The sequence below is a fragment of the Lepisosteus oculatus genome, chromosome 5 (assembly GCF_040954835.1).
Source record: "Lepisosteus oculatus isolate fLepOcu1 chromosome 5, fLepOcu1.hap2, whole genome shotgun sequence".
In the NCBI taxonomy this organism is placed as follows: Eukaryota; Metazoa; Chordata; class Actinopteri; order Semionotiformes; family Lepisosteidae; genus Lepisosteus; species Lepisosteus oculatus.
In genome coordinates, this window is record NC_090700.1 from 20,401,314 (window position 1) to 20,422,431 (window position 21,118).

The 21,118-nt window shown below is 38.3% G+C and overlaps 1 protein-coding gene across 1 annotated transcript in view; it reads right to left on the reverse strand.

Annotated features, from left to right (window-relative positions):
* Positions 1 to 17,394, reverse strand: part of LOC107076744 (immunoglobulin superfamily member 10) — a 40,168-nt gene extending 22,774 nt beyond the window's left edge. The window contains exons 1-2 of the mRNA XM_015341814.2: positions 16,896 to 17,394; positions 4,821 to 5,144 (exon numbers count right to left, since the gene is read on the reverse strand). Coding sequence (XP_015197300.2) covers positions 4,821 to 5,144; positions 16,896 to 16,944 — 373 coding nt within the window. The 5' untranslated portion in view covers positions 16,945 to 17,394. The remainder of the gene's footprint in view (positions 1 to 4,820; positions 5,145 to 16,895) is intronic.
* Positions 17,395 to 21,118: the final 3,724 nt, after the last annotated feature.

Sequence of the window (21,118 nt, forward strand, 5' to 3'; positions counted from 1 at the left end):
GCAACTTCATGTTTCACCAAACTGCTTTTCAATCTCTTTATGGATGTTGAATCTGGGACTGTCCCTCACTCAGCTGCTTTCACTGTCACAATGGCACTTCAGAAATGGCAGGTATCCTTCCTTACCAAAAATAGGTTCTTTGTGTAACATTAGCTTCATAGTTTACACAAAATGATGCATGCACATTGACTAGAAAAGGTAAATTAGTAAATAGTATTTTGGGTTTTTTTTCCAGATCAATTTTTTCATTCTCTGTGTTTGGGACAGCACCTCTGTCCCTTCTGGGAACTGATCACAGTAAACATGGATATTTGTAATTGCAAAGCCGCTCCTCAAGCAATGAGGTATTAAATTCCCCTTCAAGGAGATCAAGACATGAAAGTGAAAGAAAGCTCAAACAAGCAAAGATTTCATTTTCTGAAATCACATAGGGGCCTATTTCAGTTATGAACTTGTCATTTGGATGGAGGTGGAGGAGTTTTTTAAAGATCTCACTTTCTTCTGACCTTATTCACTCATCATGGCTTTTCTGATTATACAGGTTGATCTTTTCAAGACCTGTATGGTAACTTCATTCGTCAGTTTAAGAATGTAATTAAAACACACTAAAGGCAAACTTTAAATGTAAGCATATCTAAGGACCACGTGCTTAACAGCATTTATTTTTAATACTAAATAAGGATGGGGACTTCAGAGAAGAGGAGGATATTGTAAGCTACTGCACAAAGAATAACTGTAAGCAGGCTAAAAGGTTAAGTCTGTATTGAATAAATAAATGAGAATTAAAAGAGAAAAATCTAAAACTCCCAAGTTAGGAAACTCTTCTCCCCATGTGAGTTCAGAACAAATTTGTCTGGATTGATTTACAGATTCTTCAGTGTGGACCCACAGGGCTGAGAGACTCCAGCTTGACTATGAGAGGACGTTCTTGTGAGCTCTGTTGAGAGTGTGGCAAGGAAGCCCTCAGGATGTTGATGTAAGTGGCAGAAGAGGATTCACTCAGCACACAAAGCACTGGAAATACTAATATAAACATGACATGTGAAGTAGGCCATTAACTCTCTCTCTTGGCAGTTTACAAGCTTCATAAGCTATGACCATGGAAATTCGGTTCTTGACAGGTCACCCTTATTGATCTATTTAAAAAGACCTGATATATAAGGAAATCAATTCAGAAAAGCCATTGTTCATGTAGGAGTGGTGCTAAACCTCGCTTACTATAAAACATGTTGAATGTCTTTCTCCAGAACCACTCCTTTGTCGATGGATACAGCAAAATTCAGAGTTCATTTTCTACATGAAATACATCACCAATGTGAAAGTGCTGCTGAAATACATAGATTTGGTTACTTTGTATTTGAGGCTTGTCTCTTAGCACATGGAATTGACAAAAGAGGTTTGAATACAGCTCTAAAGTAAATGAGTCTCTGTAATGAAGAAACTGATGGGTCATTGAACCTGCTCTCAAAGTTGCTTGTCACAAAGCAAGAGCACAATTTACAAGCCATAAATATTAAAGATGCATTTTACAGCCCTTTGCTTCACTGAACTGATAGGTGCCTAATTCGGGCCTAATGCAATGCTAAGCATAACTTGCGAGCAAAGGTTTGTTTTTGAGAATTATTTTAAAATCTGTCAATTCCATTCTCTCTAGAATAATGTTCTCGCAGCAATTTAGTAAAAGCACAGAGAAAATGAAAAACTGTTATTACATCAAACTGTTTTATTTTAATGAGTGCATCACTTGTTGTCTAGACTTACTGTCTAGGAGCTGAAAAAAGACAGACATCAGCATTACAGTAGTATAAGCCTGACTGAGTTACTCTTTTGAAGCAAATGAAAAGCTGTATATCACTGAGCAAACAGTGTGATGAAGTGAAACCTGGACAACAAGAGATTTTGACACGTTGCAGTACTGCAATGGGGTTTAACTGTTTGAGGGATTTTAGCTTTCAACCAGAAAATTTTAGAAAACAACAGGATCTTTAAACTTCCTCTACAATATGAGTTTTTTGCAGAACATGTTTGCCCAGTGCATGTGGTTATGGTGGGGGGCACATCTGCTGCCTGAAAAGACACCACATCCTGCCGCCAGGTGTGAAGCTGTCTGAAGAAGCAAAATTAAAACTGAAAATTACTACTGTCTGTTAGCTTTCCTTTATGGAACATAGATAAAGGGTTTTCTTCTAAACTGATTTTTGCACTTATTTCATTTTTCAAAATAAGGGGCGAACATAGTTTGCTATCTTCACTAATCTTGTTACTTTTGATCTTCATTTCCTAACAAATGGAAACTGTGAAAGTGTAAATTACCTTATATATCTTTCACAAGGCTAATATAGGCTAATTAGGAGTATTTCAGTTTTCAAAGAGCTCTAATATAGTGTATCTACTATGGCGGGTCTTTTTTGAATACTGTAGCAGTCACAATATCTGGTCACTAGAAATACAACACTCAGACTTTGGGTCTGTAGATACTGCATTTGTCATGTACTGTGTACTTTAGGTTATGTGCTACTACAGGTATGTAGGTTATTAAAGAGTATGTACATGTATTGTAGAGGTTGTGATCTGGAGAAGATGACATGAGGAATGGTATAGATTATACACTGTACATGATAGTAACTGTTGTTTGGGAATTTCAGTGATGTCCGACAAGAAAGTGCAGTGTATTTTATATGAGCCTGTACTATATAGATATTATAAATGTTCTCAAGACACTGTATATAGTTGGAGGTTCAGAGAACACTCCTCACTCCTTTGCCACCACCTTCAAAAGAATCTATAAGGAATGTCTTTGCATGGGCTGTTGGTAGAGTAGCAGTCTAATCAACGTGATCTATTAACTCTGCATGTATGTCAGTGTTAGACACTGACTAAGACTGTTAGCTACCCAGCAATTGTTGTTGAAGACGATAACATAAATTCCTAACAAGCTAGATAGACCAAACTACTTCCTCTTATTTGTAACCATAAAAGCTTTTAGTTCTCAGGTCAAAGGAACAGCTTGCACATCCTGTTAGTTACTGGAAGCACAGCAGGCAGCCCCAGTCATTCGCAGTTGGTCACTATACAGCTGCAGTCAGTGTTAAGATTAGAAAAGCTTAAGGTTCAAGATGGACTAAGACTACAGCAGCACATGGTTTGGCTGACACATATCCCTGATCTGTGCGTCCTCGGACTTGATTGTGGAAGATGAGGTCTCAGATGGATTTGGAAGCAGAGAGGCCATGTCTGGGGAAACACATAACCTACCAGCCCAACAAGTCTTGACTTTGACAGCCTAAATCAGTGTACTACCTTCAGCTGATGGGACAGAATGACGTGAACGAGCAGACGTCTGTACAGATGTTTCCTGGGGATTTTAGTAGGAACAGTGCCCAGAGGCACTGACTTGTGCTTTCATTGGTAAACACTAAGGCAGTAAAAACATTGACTTCACGTTGGGATACACTACTACTACAGTGCGCTATACTGCCACTGGCTGAGGAGGAAGTCTTCCCAAATCCCAGCTGCTCCTGGTGGCCTCTCCAACAGCTGCCAATTACTGTTGTTTGGGGTTTTCAATGATGCCTGACAAGAATGTGCAGGAATTAGACAGGACAAATGTAGTGGTCACACCAAGGCCAGGACTCAAGCCATACTGCAATTCTGGGTCAGGGAATGATATACTGTCTACGTTGTGACAGTAAAACAATACTAGGAGTCTTAAAATCTGTTTTCTGCCAGAAGGCACTGCATACAGTATGTCAGGTTTGCCACCACCCCAATGAGGATGCTTAAACGTTGCTGGCTGTTTGAACATTGCTTTTTCCTCTTATTCTACACTGCTTTTGTATCTAGGGAAGTACTGCCAGCTCTTTTTGTACCTGCAACATCTTCAGAACATCATGAAGCAAACTATCTTTAAATATGTCCCCTGTAGAGATGTCCCTAGATCTCAGAAGAACTCAGGGGCTGATTTTCTCTTGTTCTGGAAAACCAACCAGAGTGCAACTAGGGGCAGAAGTATTCACCAACTTTTAGAAACAGCAAATAACTGAAGGAGCTATTCTACTTCTGGAACAAAGAACCAAATGAGAAGAGCCTGCAACAAGTGCAAAACCAAACCACCGTCAAGCCGTGTGCGTTAACTAAAAATTAAGATTTAATTTCACAGTTCTGTGATCATTAACGGTTTTCACACATTCCAAATGCCAGGACAAGTGAATATAGTATGTTTCATCTGCAATATGTCACCTGTGGTTTTCTCCAAATTTCAATGTTTTTGCTTCTCATTTAGTATTAGTCATATATAAATGTTGTGATAGAATCTACTGAAGTGATATTCTAAATTATTGTTACAAATGTTTCATAGAAGAATCTTGGAAGAGTTCTCCAATATCAGGAAGATAGCAGGAGGAAGTAGGGTTGTGCCAACACTGAGCACACCAGGTTTAAAAAAAAAAACAATTTCCAGAATTATTTTCAAAGCTTTCCTCTCAGAAAGAAGGTGGTTCTGCTTTAACCATCTTCATATAAAATAAGGTATCCTGTGGTCACTCTGCAGAACAATTTTACTGCTTCTGGATCACTCAATATAAGAAAAACATGCCATGTGTCTATCCTTATTCCATTTGACTTTTGGTAAAATAAAATTTACTAATGAGTAATTGCAAATGATTTTGATTTTTGAAGATCTACAATCTGACATTGAAGATAACATTGAAAGGTGTCAATAAAAAGTTTAATGAGGCTTCTACAGAGGTTTGAGTGTCAGCTGTGTCAGATAGAATCAATCGAACAGTCTAACTGCCGGAATGGTTAAATTATGTTCTTACCCAAAACAGTGAGGTAAATAGTTTTTGCCAGGTCTTCGTCCTCAGTTTGGAAGACACATGTAAACTCCTTTTCATCTTCCAGGCTGGTGATGTTGAGAAGGATGGTGAGGTTATCTGCAGAAGATGGAGGGCTAAAGTCCTCGGTGTTTTTAAGGAGATTACCATTGACAAACCGAAATATTTTTTTTTTCTTGTTGGCATCATAGCGAGTCTGCCAGTAGGATCCATCCAATTTCACAGTCCCTTTGTACTCACACTGGAGCACAGCTTGCTCACCCAAGACACCTGTGATATTCTTCTGAAATAAGACGTGCCCATTGTCAGCTGGAGAAAGAGAACAGTTGCCAATCAGTTATTTTGTGCATTTTATATTGTACCTTCTTATTAGTGAGAACTTGTTATGGTCACATGGCAGTCAAAGTACAGTGAATATGCAGTACAACAGAAAATTCCCCCAAATTTGTAATAAATCTATTAATTATAAAGTATTTTTACTAATTGCAAATTATTTTTAAATTTCAAGCAAGAAAAAGCTGGAGCATGTCAAAAATGTCAAGCAAAGGTTTCATACATAAAACATGTCTTACAAGAAGAGCACTCCACAATTAAGATAGGGTTCAAGAACAGTGTCACTGAATGGAGTGTCACTCCATAAAATATTCATTCACAGCAGATAAAATGAAATAGCAGACTTTTACTTTATGGCTTTTTGCCACAGATTGTTTCCTGTACTATTAAAAAACATAAAAAAGTTACAAAGATACCATTTGGCTCATATTGCTTCTAGTTAACCAATCCCAGAATTGTGATAACAGATTTTGTTATGGCATTTCAGGAAATTGGCACCAACATTTTAGCTGGATGTGTTGTTCCAAACAGTCATGGCTCTTTGTGTAAAAAAGTGCCCTTGTGTTCAGTTTTTAAGGCACCAGCATAAACATTCCATTCTTGATCTCAGGTTTTTATTTCTTAAGCTTGAAGCAGAGAGCAGAATAGATCGAGCAGGTGCCCGCCTGAACCCCCGTTGCGTTACAATATATAGATTTTTTGCAAAAGATTAAAAAAATTATATTGTAGCAGCCACCATTTCCCCGGTGGATGTTTGGAAGGAGACACACGGGGACCAAGGTGGCAGTTCTTTCCAGGGGAGAGTACTGCACGTAACCTTAGTAACAGGGTATTCAGACAGTGCAGGCAAACATGTAGTGAGAAGTATCTGGCCAGAAGTTCCCTAACAACTAAGGGAAGATTCCTGAATCTTTTTGGGGGTTCTTAGGCCCAAATCTAAACCAATTAGAAATCTTCAGAGTTCTGAAGATTTTAGTGAATCCTGACAGTTTCTGATCCAGAGAAAACCCTAAACCTAAAATTAACAGAAATATATTATTTCTCTGTCTGACTAGGAGACACTGAATATATTCTAATCACAGTGGGAATAAAATATGATCTTAAAAATAGAAAATACAATTGAAATTGTTTAGTGAAGAAGAGGGGACCATCTGGACTCAGGGTCCCACGTTCCACAGTCCTTTGGTTGGCCAGTCAGACTAATGCTCTCCTTCCTTCTCTCTTTGTGTTGCAAGCTGATGACAGAATGCAGATGTTGACCAACACTGGAAGCTCTGCTTCCTAGTGCTTAAATGTCACCAAATCACCTGTTGACATTTGATTGGTCAGGTGACAGAGGATGGCCATAGCTGTCTGGAAAAAAGTGATTCAGACCAGAACCTCCATCTTGTCTCCACTTACTGCCCTTAATCTCACCCCAAATGTCTGATATCAATTTTTTGATTTGTTGGGTTTGTTGGGAATATTCAGCAAGAATTTATCAACTAAAATATGCATTATGGGATGATATATGTAAGTTGTCAGAACTATTTTTAGTATTATCCTTTCATCCATTTATTTTCAATCTGCTTATCCTGGTGGAGGCTCCAGAAACATCATGTTGACTCGATAGGATGAGACATCTTTTTCCTCTGCTCTGGGCCTCTCAAGTGTTCTCAGGCCAACAAAGAGATATAGTCTCTGTATGTGTCTTGAGCTGGCCTTGAGTATTTGTCTTGGGGAACATGTCCATGCCCAGTATAGCGTCAACACCAACCTCTTAGGAAGCATCCTTACTGGGTGCCTGAAACACCTCATCTGGCTCATCTTGATCTAGAAAGCCAGTGCCTCAGCTCTTTGTTTCCTACATACTGTAGCAAAGTTTTTCACCCTGTCACAGAGAGTAAGCACAACAGACCCACGAAGAATCCTCATTTCCTCTACATGGTTATGTCTTTTTGGCCATTTCCCACTGCATTACCCACTATCATTAAGGATGGGGGCATAGATCATGAGACCTTCACTTAGGAGCTTATTTTGATTTTATAATCTCAGACTGGCACAGGTCTGCAACATTGGTGACACTGCACCAATCTCTTGAGTAACACTTGAAAAACACTCCAGGGTACTTCTGTACTCCTTATCTTGGGGACGGCAAATCCTTTTTTATCCTGGCAAGAACTATGACATCAGGATTGAAGAGAGAGGATTTACTTCCTGGGTAGTCTGGCGGTGCAGTGGTTAGCATTGCTGCAAGGCCCTGGTTCAATTCCTAAGGTCCTGTATATGTGAAGTTTGTATGCTCTCCGTATGTTCATGCTGGTTTCCTTTGGGTGCTCTAGTTTCCTCCCACAGTCTAAAGACATACTTGTAGGTTAATTGGCTTCTGGGAAGACAAATGGCCCAGATGTGAGTGTTTGTGTCCTGTAATATACTGGTGTCCAGGGCATATCCAGCCTTGTGCCCATTGCTTGCTGGGATAGGCTCCAACTCCCTGCATCACTAACTGATGTTAGTCTTGTAGGCCACATGGAACCTGAAAATGGGGATGGCTGAATAATGCACATTTGAGATAACAGCAAGTACCCGCACCTGGATTGTGAAAGTGAGACTGTCGCGATGGAGTTGAGTTTTCATATTGGAGGTGAGGGGGTTTAAAAATGTGGCAACAATTCTCAATTGATTGAAAAGAAAAAAAAAGAGAAGGAATACTGAGCAATTACAGGAATATGAATGATCATATGAGGTTTAGAAGAAGGATGAAAATGAATAGGAAAAGTGTTCACCAATCAATTTCAGTTCTGTTACTTGTAAAACTATGGAAACATTAGTTAAAGGCAAAATACAGGAACATTTACCAAATAATGGCCTCCTAAGAAATGGGTAACATATTTTAGATCTCATTTAACTCATTTACTAGAACTCTTTGACCATGTAACTAAGATAGTTGCCATCTCTCAAGAGTACGACATGATATTGAAAGATTTCCAGAAATTTTTGATAAGGTCCCTCACAAAAGATTAATTTTCAAATAAAACCCAAAGGATATCAAGGTAATGTGTGCACATGGATTGAAAAGTAGTTAATGATCAGGAAACAGAATGTTATTTTAAAGGGCATAACATGTAATACTGTACATCTAAACTATGGTATACCCAGATATGCATTTTATACCTAATATTTTCCTAGATCTAGATTAATGATATCAACCAACAAACTAGCTAAATTTGCAGATGCCAAGCAAATAGGAAAAGTGAACAAACACAAAAAAGGCTGTAAGGGAAATACAGCAAGACAAATTCATGGACTGGGAAGACACTCATCAAATGACACCTAATATTGGTAAGCAAGTAATCCACATACAGTAGTATAGGAACACACAGTATATCCATATTACAATATACTGTACAAATCCCAACTTTAATGAGAAACAATTTGGGAGATTCTGAGTTGCACATACAGTAGTAGGTGACCTACAGTATGTGAATCTGTGGCTTCTTGCATGTCCTCATTAAGACAATGTGGGAAAGTAATCCAAAAGTAAACAACGTTTGCACATAAAGGAAAAATAGTGTAATTTAAATTCAAGGAATTTGTGTTCAAATTCTACAGTGCTTTAATAAGATCTCACCTGAAACATTGTTTTCAATTGTGGACAACTTATTACCAAAAGGATCAATAGCCTTAGAAAGAGTTCAATGAATAGCAACAAAAAACATTAATTGTCTCAGGTAATATGAACCTCATATAAAGAAATGTTAAAATAATTGCATTTCCTCAGGGTAAAACAAAGGAGAAGATTGTATCCAAGTATTTAAAATCTTAAGAAGCAAAGATAGGGTCAGCCCGGCTGACTATTTCACACTCAGTAGCAACTACAGTTAGAATTAAGACGGCCTTAAAGATAATTCATTTTTTAATTTAGAATAGAGATGAGAAAAATCTTTATGTATACAACGAGTTGAGAGGTGTCTGGAACAGGCTCCTCAGTCAAGGGGTTTAAGTCTAAACTCTGAGAAGAGAAGAGGCTGGACAAAATTCTAGATTTAACAAGTAAACCCCTAAATTAGTAATTTTTCATATTTATTATATAATGATTTCACTTTCAGTTGGTGAAGCACACCACCAAAAACAATCATATCACCTGAAAGATTAAGCATAGACAGTACAGTGCTGAAAATAAGTTTATGAACCCATTAGTATTTTCACATATTTGAAACGTAAAGTGTTACTAAATCTTAATCAAGTCCTAGTAAGCCTAATAGGTAATGTTAACCTGAGCATGATACTCTTTCAACATGTATTTATCCTCAAATGATGTACCATTAAAAATCCATGTTTGATAAAATATGTGAACTGCTCAATTAGATTCTGTAACTGGTGGTACCCCATTGAGCAGCAATTACTTCAACTAATTGTGTTCTGTATCCATTGATCAGTCTCTCAAACTGGTTTTGTGGAATTTTGGCCCATTCCTCCTTACAGAACTCTTTCTCTGTGACACATGAGGGCAGACTTGAATGGACAGCTTGCTTCAGGTCTTGACATTAAATGTCAATGCGGATGGACTTTAAATAGGCAGTCGTAAAATGCAGAATTTTTATTTCTTCTGACACCATTCTTTTGTAGATGAGCTTGTAAATTAGGGATCACTTTCTTGCTGAAAGACCTACTTTTATTTAACCTTCAGGTCATGGATGGATGGCTTGATATTCTCCTCTAGACTCTTTTGATAAAATCATGGTTGTGTCAATGATGGCAAATCTTTCAGGTCCTGAGGCAGAGAAATAGCCCCAAAAGCATCACACTCCCACCACCATGCTTGAGGATTGGGATGAGGTTCTGTTTCAAAGCAGTGTTTGGTTTTCATCAAACGAGGCCAAAGAGTTTTTCCTTCGACATATCTATTCATAGAAAATTGTTTCTGAAGCATTGTGGACCGTACTGTATATTTGCTCCTTGGCAATCTTCAGACAGGCAGCTATAATGTTTTTGGAGAGCAGTCTCCTTGCTCTTTTCCATGAACACTATTCTTGTTCAGTTGTTTTCTGATAGTCACATTAACTAAGGTTCCTTGGTTGTTACTTCTGGGTTCTTTGTAACTCCCTTGATAATTTTCGTCTTTTGGTATGATCACCAGTTTTGAGTAGAGTGACTGTGGTCTTGACCTTTCTCGATTTGTAGAAAAATGTATTTGTATTTTTGTCTGACAGTGGATTGGTGAAACCCCAAGTCTTTAGAAATGGTTAAGTAAACATCAATAACACTTTTTCTGAGGTCTTAAGAGATTTCCTTTGATTGTGACATGACGTGTTTCCACACATCTGTATGGTGAAGGCAAAACTCACAACATTTCTGATCTTTACACAGGACAGGGCCTTCCAAGACCCTAAAATCTACCTACTTTATTTAAACTTCTGATTCTCTTTCCCCTTAATTGAGCTAATAAAACAAATTAATTTACTTAATTCACTTGCTTTTCCACATCTCCTATACCTTTGTTATGCTTGATTCATGCATCACTTAGTTTCAAGAGACATGGAATTGATTACTATAAACCCTATTGGATATTTACATAAAATAATAATTAATAATTCCTTGCACTTATATAGTGTTTTCTGGACTTTTTCAAAGCACTTTACAGGTAATGGGGACTCCCCTCCACCACCAGCACCCACCTGGATGATGTGACAGCAGCCATAGTGCACCAGTACACTCACCACACATCAGCTTTCAGTTGGGGTTTATTAGGAGACCATGATTACTAAAGGCAAATGGGAAATTTGGCAAGTACGCTGAAGTAACACCCCTACTCATTTCAAGGAACACCCTGGGATTTTTAATGAGTACAGAGAATCAGAACTTCAGTTTTAGGTCCAGTTGTTTTACAGTATATTGCCCTGTCACTACACTGGGACATTATGAACCACACAGACTGCAGGGTTTGCACCCCCTGTTGGTCCCACTAACACCTCTTCTAGCAGAAACCTCAGTTTTTCCCAGGAGGTCTCCCTTCCAGGTAGAGGCCAGGCTCATACTCACATAGCTTATGTGGGTTGCCTATGGTGAGTTGTAGGGCAACATTGGAGCTCGACAAAAAAGGTGGTTTGTAAAGCTACAAAATTTCCACATTTATTTTGGGGGTTCAAAAACTTTTCATCAGCACTATAGTTTCCTTATGGTCATATATTTTTCATTCTTTTAAATCTGCTCTTCTGAATCATCTTCCTTCTTCAGTTCTTCAGTAGCACTACTGCTCTTCAACTGTTTTCTTTTTACAGTTTTGTCGCACACCATAAAATCCTTATTGTAATGTGGGGATGATACAATATCAAAGGGCAGGATGGAATCTTCATTGTTTGGATGATTCGTACTATCTAAAAATTAAAGCTCTAGTTTTCAGAAAACATTAATTAAAATGAGCTCACAGAAAAGCCCTCTTTCCTTTTCCTGTGGCAAAAATGAACAGGATATTTAAACTGAACATAATCTAAAACACCATCTAAATTTGAAATCAATTTAAAAATAAATTAAGGTTTAAATTGTTTTAAAGATAAAATGATAGTCGCATTCAGAACGCAAACAACATCAAACAAGTAAAGAGCGTAAATCTGTACTCCATTAACTTCATGGAAGATTTTTATCACAGGTAGTTTTTCAAGTTTCTGTCTAGTGTTTTTCTGCTTTAGTAGGCTAATGGTTTATAAAACTAGAAGAGATGCCCCATCATTTACCTGTACTCTGCCACACATTGTAAACCACATTACTGCTAAAAGGAATGCCAGCCGATCATGCCTTTAGAAAAATGTATGCCATTGAAAAAAAATATTATTAGCATGTCTGGCACAGAAACCCAACCCACAATCTCTCTTTCAGTTCTCACAAGAAATTTGTAAAAAACACTTAATCCAAGCAGCAGTTTATGACAGATTTTGAAACCAAACCTTTCTTTCCATTTTGACTGCAGTCATTGAGTCAGGCAACCCGGGGTAAACTTCCTCTCGTGTAACTAAAGCCACAATAGCCGTTAAAAAACGACACGTTCAATTTTATGAATATGAACTATGGGAAGTGTCACTTATTAACAGAAAATGGGTTTTAACGATATCAGTTTCCTGTCATATATGAGACAAAATGTAAATTTACTGCACAGCAAGAAAAGTGGTTTGGGAAAATTGCTACAAGTATTAAAAAGGGTTCATTTGGATTAGTGAGCTCATGTTAAATTAAATGTGATATTTAGTTTTATGGGTTAATTAAACCCCCATCCAGTTTTCAAAACAAAACTCTTTTTATTTTAGCAAAAACCCTACAGAGGATTAACTAAAACTACTGCAGGTTGCCATCATTGCTTATTCTGTAGGCAGGAATTTGAAAATGTAACATGAATGGTTTTTGATGTAATCAAGTTTTTAAAATGTAATTGGGTGGGAAAGGCTTTAAGTTCCATTACATCCATTTTCTAACCTTGTCGGGGAGCCAGAGTCTGTCCTGGCAAGCAACAGGTGCAGGGTTGGATACACCCTGGACCAGACTCCAGTCTATTGCAGAGCAGACAGACACACACACAAAGCAGGGCCAATTTTTCCGGAAACCAATTAACCATCTGTATAGTGTAGGAGTAAACCACGGCACCCAGAGGAAACCCATAAGAGCATGCGGAGAAACATAGGTATAGACCCCATTGCTGCATGGCCTAAATACTAACTACTGCTCCATTACATTTCGTTTATTTCTGCCATTTAAAAATGCAAAAAAGAAAAAAGGAATAACAACAATCTTGCATTCACCACGTTGTCTTTTAAAAACTTTGGAAATTGTCTTTGCAAATTGTGAAGTGCAAATTTCTGACAAAAGTGGGACCATGCTTTCTACAGTTGTGACGAAATGTTTGAGACCCTCTGGAATTGTGATCTGATCTTCATCTAAGGGATAATAATAAATAAAGACAGTCTTATTTAACAAACAACACACACAACACCAGACATTATCAAATGCAAGAGATGCCTGCAGATCCTAAGCTGTCATCCTAGGGTTCTGTTTGAGGATTGTATGGCATGCCCTTGCACTGATCTTTGTAGGATGCCCACTCCTAGTGAGAGTAGCAACGGTGCTGAATTTCTTCCATTTGTAAATCTGCCTGACTGTGGACTGATGGAGGCCCAAGTCCTTAGAAATCCTTTTGTATCCCTTTCCAGTCTTACGAGTGTCAATAACTCTTCTTCTGAGGTCCTCTGAAATCTCTTTAGATTTGAACACCCGACTCATTGATTGGAACACCCAACTCCAAGTACCCTCTTTTCAATATGTAATTATCCTAGAGGTTCACACATTTTTGTCCATCAATGACCTTGATTGTTTAAACCATTTGTTCAATAAAGATACTGTAGCAATGCAAAATGTTTAGTGTGTTGTTTGTTAAATAAGACTGTATTTATGTAACGATCAGTTCTTTTCAGACCCTATGCGGACGACACAATCCAAAATTGTGAGGAAATACTAGGAAAAAGTCATGCAGGAATACGGGGATGAAAACAGGGGGGCGTGTCCAAAGTGCGCTGTTGCACGGGGGAGGTGTGGCCAAGGCAAACAATCCAAAAGTAATCCAGAGGGTAATCCAAAAACACAAGAATAAATCTATAGCCAGGTGATCCATCCAACAAGGAATTAAAAACATGAACCGGGTCAGAACCGGCGGACAGGGAACGAGAACAGAGATTAAAACCTTAACAGGACCAGGCGCTTCCAGATCCCGGACTCGCACGATACGGAAATCAGATGCAAAGCCCTGAAGAACGTCAGCGCCTGGCTTTTAAGGTGGACTGGGAACAGGGGTCAGGTGCACATAATCAAGTCTAAAGTGAAAGGGCCGGAGCACCCTTAAGGAGGAGGGACTATAATCGTGACAATTTATTATTAGGACTTAGATGAAGATCAGATCACATTTTAGGAGTCATTCATGCAGAAATCCATATAATTCCTAGGGGTTCACAAACTTTTTCTTACAACTGTAAATAGTTTGCAGTATTGAACAGAAACATAGGCCAATAACCACAGATTTAAAGTAATAAAATCTAACCAAACATAAAGTACAGAAAATATCCTTCACTATCTAATGACGGCTTCCCTCTTCTCTTGGGTAGAATATCAGCACTTGTCAGAGTCAGGGACAAACAGGCCTCTTACTTCAATACTGCCTCACTTACTCACTCAAGTATACCTTCAGCGATTTCTGATTTACAATCAAGCATATATTGACTGTTTCAGCCATTACTCCGAGTCCATATAAATAACTTGTTACTCTGCAATAACTGATTGGCTTCTAATTTGAAGGTCTTTTAGAAGGTAATTCAGAATTTACCTGTGTAGCCCACAGCTAGATTTACTCACTATGTCATTGGATAAAAAATATGTCAAGGACTAAGATGCACACCTGGTAGCAGAGGCTTCATCATACATCCAAAAGTAACCTTCAGTTTTAAGAGTCATTAAAGTTTACAGTCCTATAAAGCATGGAGTCAAATAAAGATTGGTGCACAGTTTGCCTGACCACTCATTCACCATCTCCCCACTCTGTCTCAAAGTGATTAGGCCCACATCTGATCATTTATTAATAGACAAGGTGATTTAGTTGCCTCACCCTTCCATATCTTAAATGACAGCAGCATTATTACTTTATAGCCTTAAGATTCCAGTAGCTGCTGTAGGTAATAAGGCACCTATTCAGACCTGAGATGGAAAAACCAAATTACTATTGTAAGTACAGTAGTATAGATCAAATAGTACTTTTTGAAAAAATAGAGATATTAACATAGGCTTCTTTTTAATTCGATGGGATAAGGATTTTCTCACTTTTCTGTCCTTTTGTGTAGTGGGGCTGCTGGCACACAATGTCTGTCACCCTGGGGGGTTCAGCACTTCAGGTGCGATTGAAGTGAGTGGAAAGCACTTTGGCATCCTTTGGGACTAAAAGTATTAAAGAGGTGCCTGGGAATTGATTATTATTAGCTCATGGCTTTCATAACTAGAATGGTTACCAATTACCTTTCAGAGCAGAGAGGAGAGTGTGCGTAGGTTTTAATTGCCATAAGCCATATAACCCTGCAACTAACAACTAACAACCCACTTAAGCTAAACAGCTGTGAGCCTGGTCAGTACCTGGATGGGAGACCTCCTGGGAAAAACTTGCGACTGGAAGAGGGGCCACCAGGGGGCACTCACTATGTGGTCCTTATGCCCCAGTGACAGGGATAGTATACTATAAAAAGGTGCCATCCTTGGGATGAGATGTAAAACTGAGGTCTTGACTCTCTGTAGTCATTAAAAATTCCAGGGCCTTTCTCAAAAAGGGTAGTGTTGTTACCCTGGTGTCCTGGCCAAATTTCCCATTGGACTTTACCAATCATGGCCTCCTAATATGTCCCATCTGTGAACTGGCTTCACCACTCTGTTCTCCTCCACACAGATAGCTGATATGTGGTGAGCATACTGTGTGCACTTTGGCTGCCGTTACATCATCCAAGTGGGTACTGCACATTGGGGGTGGAAGGAGGGAGTCCCCATTACCTGTAAAGTGCTTTGAGTGGAGTGTCCAGAAAAACACTTATTATTATGGACCTATACCTAGGGCCTATACCTATACCTAGGGCACTGTCTGTGTGAAGTTTGGATGCTGTTCTCTGTATTTGCAAGGGTTTTCCCTGGGGGCTCCAGTTTCTTACCACAGTCCAAAGACAAACTGGTAGGTGTGAGTGTGTGCATGTCTATGTCTGTTTGTCCTGCGATGGACTGCAATCCCAGCGTTGCTTGCTGGGATAGGCTCCAGCTATCCCATGACCCTGAATTGGAAGATGTGGGATAGATGGAAGGAGAGAAAGGAAAGGATTCATCCCCAGTGCTACTGTCCAAGGCAATCGGACAGCATTTCTGTGATGTGCAGACCAGCAGTGGCATTCTTTTGACTGTGCACTATGCTAACACTAATACTGAAACTATTCTCAAGGAATGTCTTAAAACCCGTAAACACCTCTTTTGTGGTATTTCCTGAAGTTCAAAACGAATCTCCAAAGCAGAAAGATGGGGGCGAGAATCTCTGAAAGTGATTTCACTTCTTCGCCGGTGCCTGAAAACAGTTCAGTCTGATCTTCGCTTACCAAAAAAGCACAAATAATATGCAAGCCACAAGTACTGACTCATTTTCAGATGCATTTTATTTCTTAATCAAATGTATTCATGTTAATTCTCAGTTAATGATCTACAAACATTAAGCTATATCTCTCAATTTATTCTTTAAGCATGCTGGTAATTGGACTGTAGGTGAAATATTTTCAGTCTCCTTTTTTTAATATTATATTATAGAATATAGCAGCTTAAAACCATGCCAAATATTTAACTGACACACATTTACAGTACCATTAATAACATGTTATATACTGTATATACAGCATTTACAGTATCAAGTTTATAAATTATACATATGAACAATGGTAAAGTACCTAATGGTTTTGCTATTTAAAATGCTCCAAATATATTTTAAGGTTTGGAAAGGTTTTTGGAATATTTGTCTTTGTTTTCCATTTCATCCAAAGAATAAAATTCTGTCTCTAGGCTATAAAAGCTCAAAGCTTGAAATACAGTAGAACATTGAGGTGAACATATCAAATGTACATTTGGAGAAATGAAACTAGACCAACTGGTGTGACTCAATGACTAGTTGTAAAAATCCAGTAACAAAGTTAGCAGACTTACCTATTGCATTTAGGAAAATACCAAAAAGCAGAAATATCAAGAAAACCATCTTTTATCATTGATTGTGTTCACAGTGAGGTACAGCCTTGGAGTTGATCTACAGTAATGTGAACAGGAACATGTTGGTAGTCACAATAGCTCAGCTTTTATGTTTTTGTTCAAACCATAAAAGCCAGCATGTCATTTACATATTAAAATGTCCTTTTAACTGTAGGTCCACTTCTTGATTGGAGGATCCTTATGTCTTAGCCCTGCCCTTTCTACCTTTCCTGGGTATGTACAAAAGCAAACTTATATTCAAATTTTCTTAATCAAATTACCTAAGCTACACAATTCTCATTTTACTTAAGGGAAGTGGGGGGACTTCACAGTCTCAGAAGACATGCTTGGGAGATTGCATCAAGTCCACAATCTGATTTAATCTGCATTCATTGAAAATTGTTCCAATAGGGAAAATGTTCATTAGCTACAATTGAAGATGGTTCAGTCTCAATTCCCTGTCTCTTTTCGCACCCTGAAGATAAAAGCACTTTCTGCCAAATTCACTACCCAGGAGGTTACACAGGTTCCCACAGCTGTAGAAGAGCTGATATTCAAAAAGCTTTTATGGTGCTAAAAAGAATAGCAGACTCAACTCAAGGTCCATCCTGGATCTGGTGCATTTCAAAATGTTCCTCAGACTAGTGCACATCAAAACACTTATGCACACATAAGTTCTCCAGTCTGTCCTGGCCCATTCACTATACTGGACATTTACTGTATGTGTCTCTACTGTACATAGATTTCCAACTGCATGGATACTTCCATTTGTTCCCTCTTTGTGATTCAAAAGAGTTTTTGAGAGCCTACTGCATGCTATACAAAACTACATCACCTGTCAATATTGGGCTGACTTGGATGCAAAAATCATCTGTCAAAAGCAGTAGGGATATTGACATGTGGTAATCTGCTGCTGTGCATCAGTTCATAAGGCCTGTGTTACACAGGCAGCCATGTGCCACTGTAGGCTTGAAAATCTGAGTCTCTCTCTTATAGCCCGGACAATATATTGTATTAATTTTGAAGATGACAAAGTCTATCATAGACAAAAGATTAAGGTGTTTACTATGAGAAATAGAGTAGAGATTTTTGTTTCTGTTTTATTATACCTTTTTGAATGTCATGCAAGAAGAGCAATTGCAAATACAAGAATTATCTTTTGCCCCATGTTAAACTTTTTCTGTTCTTTGTACAGATCTTTGGGAATTATGTTTCTTTAATTAAAAATAAAAAAATACCCGCTCATGCCCTGCCTCTTGGGCTCACAGCCATCTTTATTTCTCTGTCTCTGTCTTATTTCTTTCTGTTGACACTTACTACACTTGTCACTCTAACACCACTGCACAAGTGGTGCACAAGAGTGATTCCTCAATACTGTATATCCCTTAAGAGTAACTCAACAGATTTATCATTATGTTGTTGTTGTTGTTGTTTCAATCAGCACATACTGTAGTATTTAATGCTGCAGTTGAAATAACCATATTCTCTGCTATGACAATTACTGTATATTTGGGGGAAATATACTAGATATGACATGAGATGTCAATGCATTATTTTGTGTCTGAGGAAGTGACATTTCTTCAAAATGTAGTGTTGGCAAAAATATTTGACAAGATCAACCATTATCCATTCATTTAAAACCATCAGGGACACAGGTTCAGAAATGCTCCGTGGATGCCTCATGTCACACTGTTCCAAATTAATTGGATTGTACTGCTTAACATTTCTGTGCGGCATAAATTTATTTAAACATCATTGCTGCCATCGCTCATGATAATAATCACTCTTTGCAAATTTCTTTAAAAACCCTGATATAGAAATCACTCTTACAACAGATTTAAATAGCCTGGGTCTATTTTTAATACCCTTGTCTTATTAAATAACGATTCTTTGACTAATAAGTCCTGCCTGTATTAGCATATGGATGTGAAACATGACTAAAATTTGATTTGGAAACCACAGACAGCTTAAAGAACACACAGAATATAATATAAGATATATGCTTGAAATTAAAAAAAAGATGACAGCAAAATAATTAATAGTCTGAGTACACAAACAAGAACATCATTACAAGAGTCAAGACACTAAAATGGTGAAAGCTGGACACATATTGAATAGGATGGTTTCTTGTTAGGCCAAAGAAATATGTCATTGGCTCCCAGGAGACCAAGAGCAGCCAAGAGACAGGTCTTCTGAAAGATGAAAAGATAAAGTGGGTTTATTGTTCAGAGAGAGAACAACAGAACTTTGGAGAAGAGTCTTGGGATATTTCTCTTCCAGCAGTGGACTGATAGAGGCCGAAGATTGATGGTGACAGAAGTGAACACGTGGAAGAGACAACATCAGACCTGGCATTCTGCCTTGGTATAAATGAATGAACACCTCTGTGACCTACTGTACCTGTTTTATTTACATCCCCCTGCTTCACCTCATCACTGTCCTGGGGGGCGGCCAATGTGCTCACTTAACCTCATCCTCATGGTCAGGCTGTTGTCCCTCAAACAGCTTCAAGCCGGATCATACTGTATCCCCTACCTCTTGGTGTACCTACGAACAAACCACATAATTGATCACATCCAGGGCTAGTGTCTGCATCACCTGGATGCTATAACCTTATAAACATTAAACAAAAGACAGATAGTTAAGCAGAACATTTCCCCAACCCTGACCTCCCAACACATAGCGCAGAGCCCCGGGGTTTAATACAGTGCAATTTCCTGCTCAGTGACCCTGAAGCCCATTAGACTCTCCTTCTATTGAGTGTGTCCTTGTAAACTCTGAAATTAAAATATAACACAATTATAAATCCTTTTCATTCAGTTGCTTATGAAAAGCATGTTTAGAATCAGGCCACTTTGCAAAGCATTTTACATTGCAGCAATGAAGTAAGTTGTGCTCTGAAATTCTTTGAAATTTCTCAGAAATTCACTCAAGTAGTGAGGGAATTGAATGATATTACACAGTTCATGAATCAAGACATTTTCACACTCAACAACAGTGTACAATAGCAAGATAAAGGTCTCATTCTTTAATGTAGGGCTTCAAACTGAGTTGTAAGAGTCTTGTATCTTCTTTGTTCCACCCACAATCTACATGCTGTAATTTCATTATTTCATTAGAAGCATAATAGTACCTAATCATGTACTCATAAAATACAGAATGTACATAATTGTACATCCAGGTGTCATTGCACAATTATGTACATTGTACCTAATTATGTAATTATAATACTTCCTACCAAGCTCTGAGGATTTATTTAAATCCTGTCTTTCAATTGACTTCTCAGGTTAAAACAAAAAAATAGAAAACACACAGCCCTCCAGGAACTGTCTGAGACCTCTGCCGTAATGTAAACAGAGAGAATGATCCATCCATCCATATTCTAACTTTTTCTTCCAATTCAGGGTCACTGGAGAAGCAGAAGCTTATCCTGGAAGGCAATAGGCAAAGGGCAGGGTATACCTCAGACAGGATGCCAGTCCATTGCAGGGCAGGCACACAGAAACACACTCACAGCTAGGGTCATTTTTTCCAGAAGCCAACTAACCTACCAGTATTTCCCTGGAGTGTGGGAAGAAACCAAAGGAGGAAAATGAGGAGAACATGCAAACTCCACACACATAGCACCCAAGGTCCAGAACTGACCCCAAAAGGATGGTGATGCTAACCACTGCAGCCTTGTGCCACCCCAGAGAAGTTGATGGAAAACACATTTCAGAATAGAAATACTTTCATATTATGATTAAAAGTTGGTGCCTTAATTGGCCCATGTATTTACACACAGTATACTGTACATTAATATCTAGAGATCAGAAGACGTCTTCATTCACCCAGATGAGTTTGTTATGGCGGTTTTTAATTATTGAGATACTTGATGGTTACATCTATACCTTTATATCAAAATAAATTTGAAGTAGTGCAACAGTTTCTTATTCGTTTTGATTATTAATATTACAATATTTTTAAACGGTTAAAACATTATATTTTAAAACTGAAGCCTTTTTCCTTATTCCTTCTCACAATTGATGAAACTCCATGTTAGTCCTGTGGAATTGTAATAATAATTGCTTACAGTTATATAGCACTTTTCTGGACACTCCATTCAAAGCACTTTACAGGTAATGGGGACTCCCATCCACCACCACCAATGTGCAGCATTCCTTTGGATGATGTGACAGCAGCCA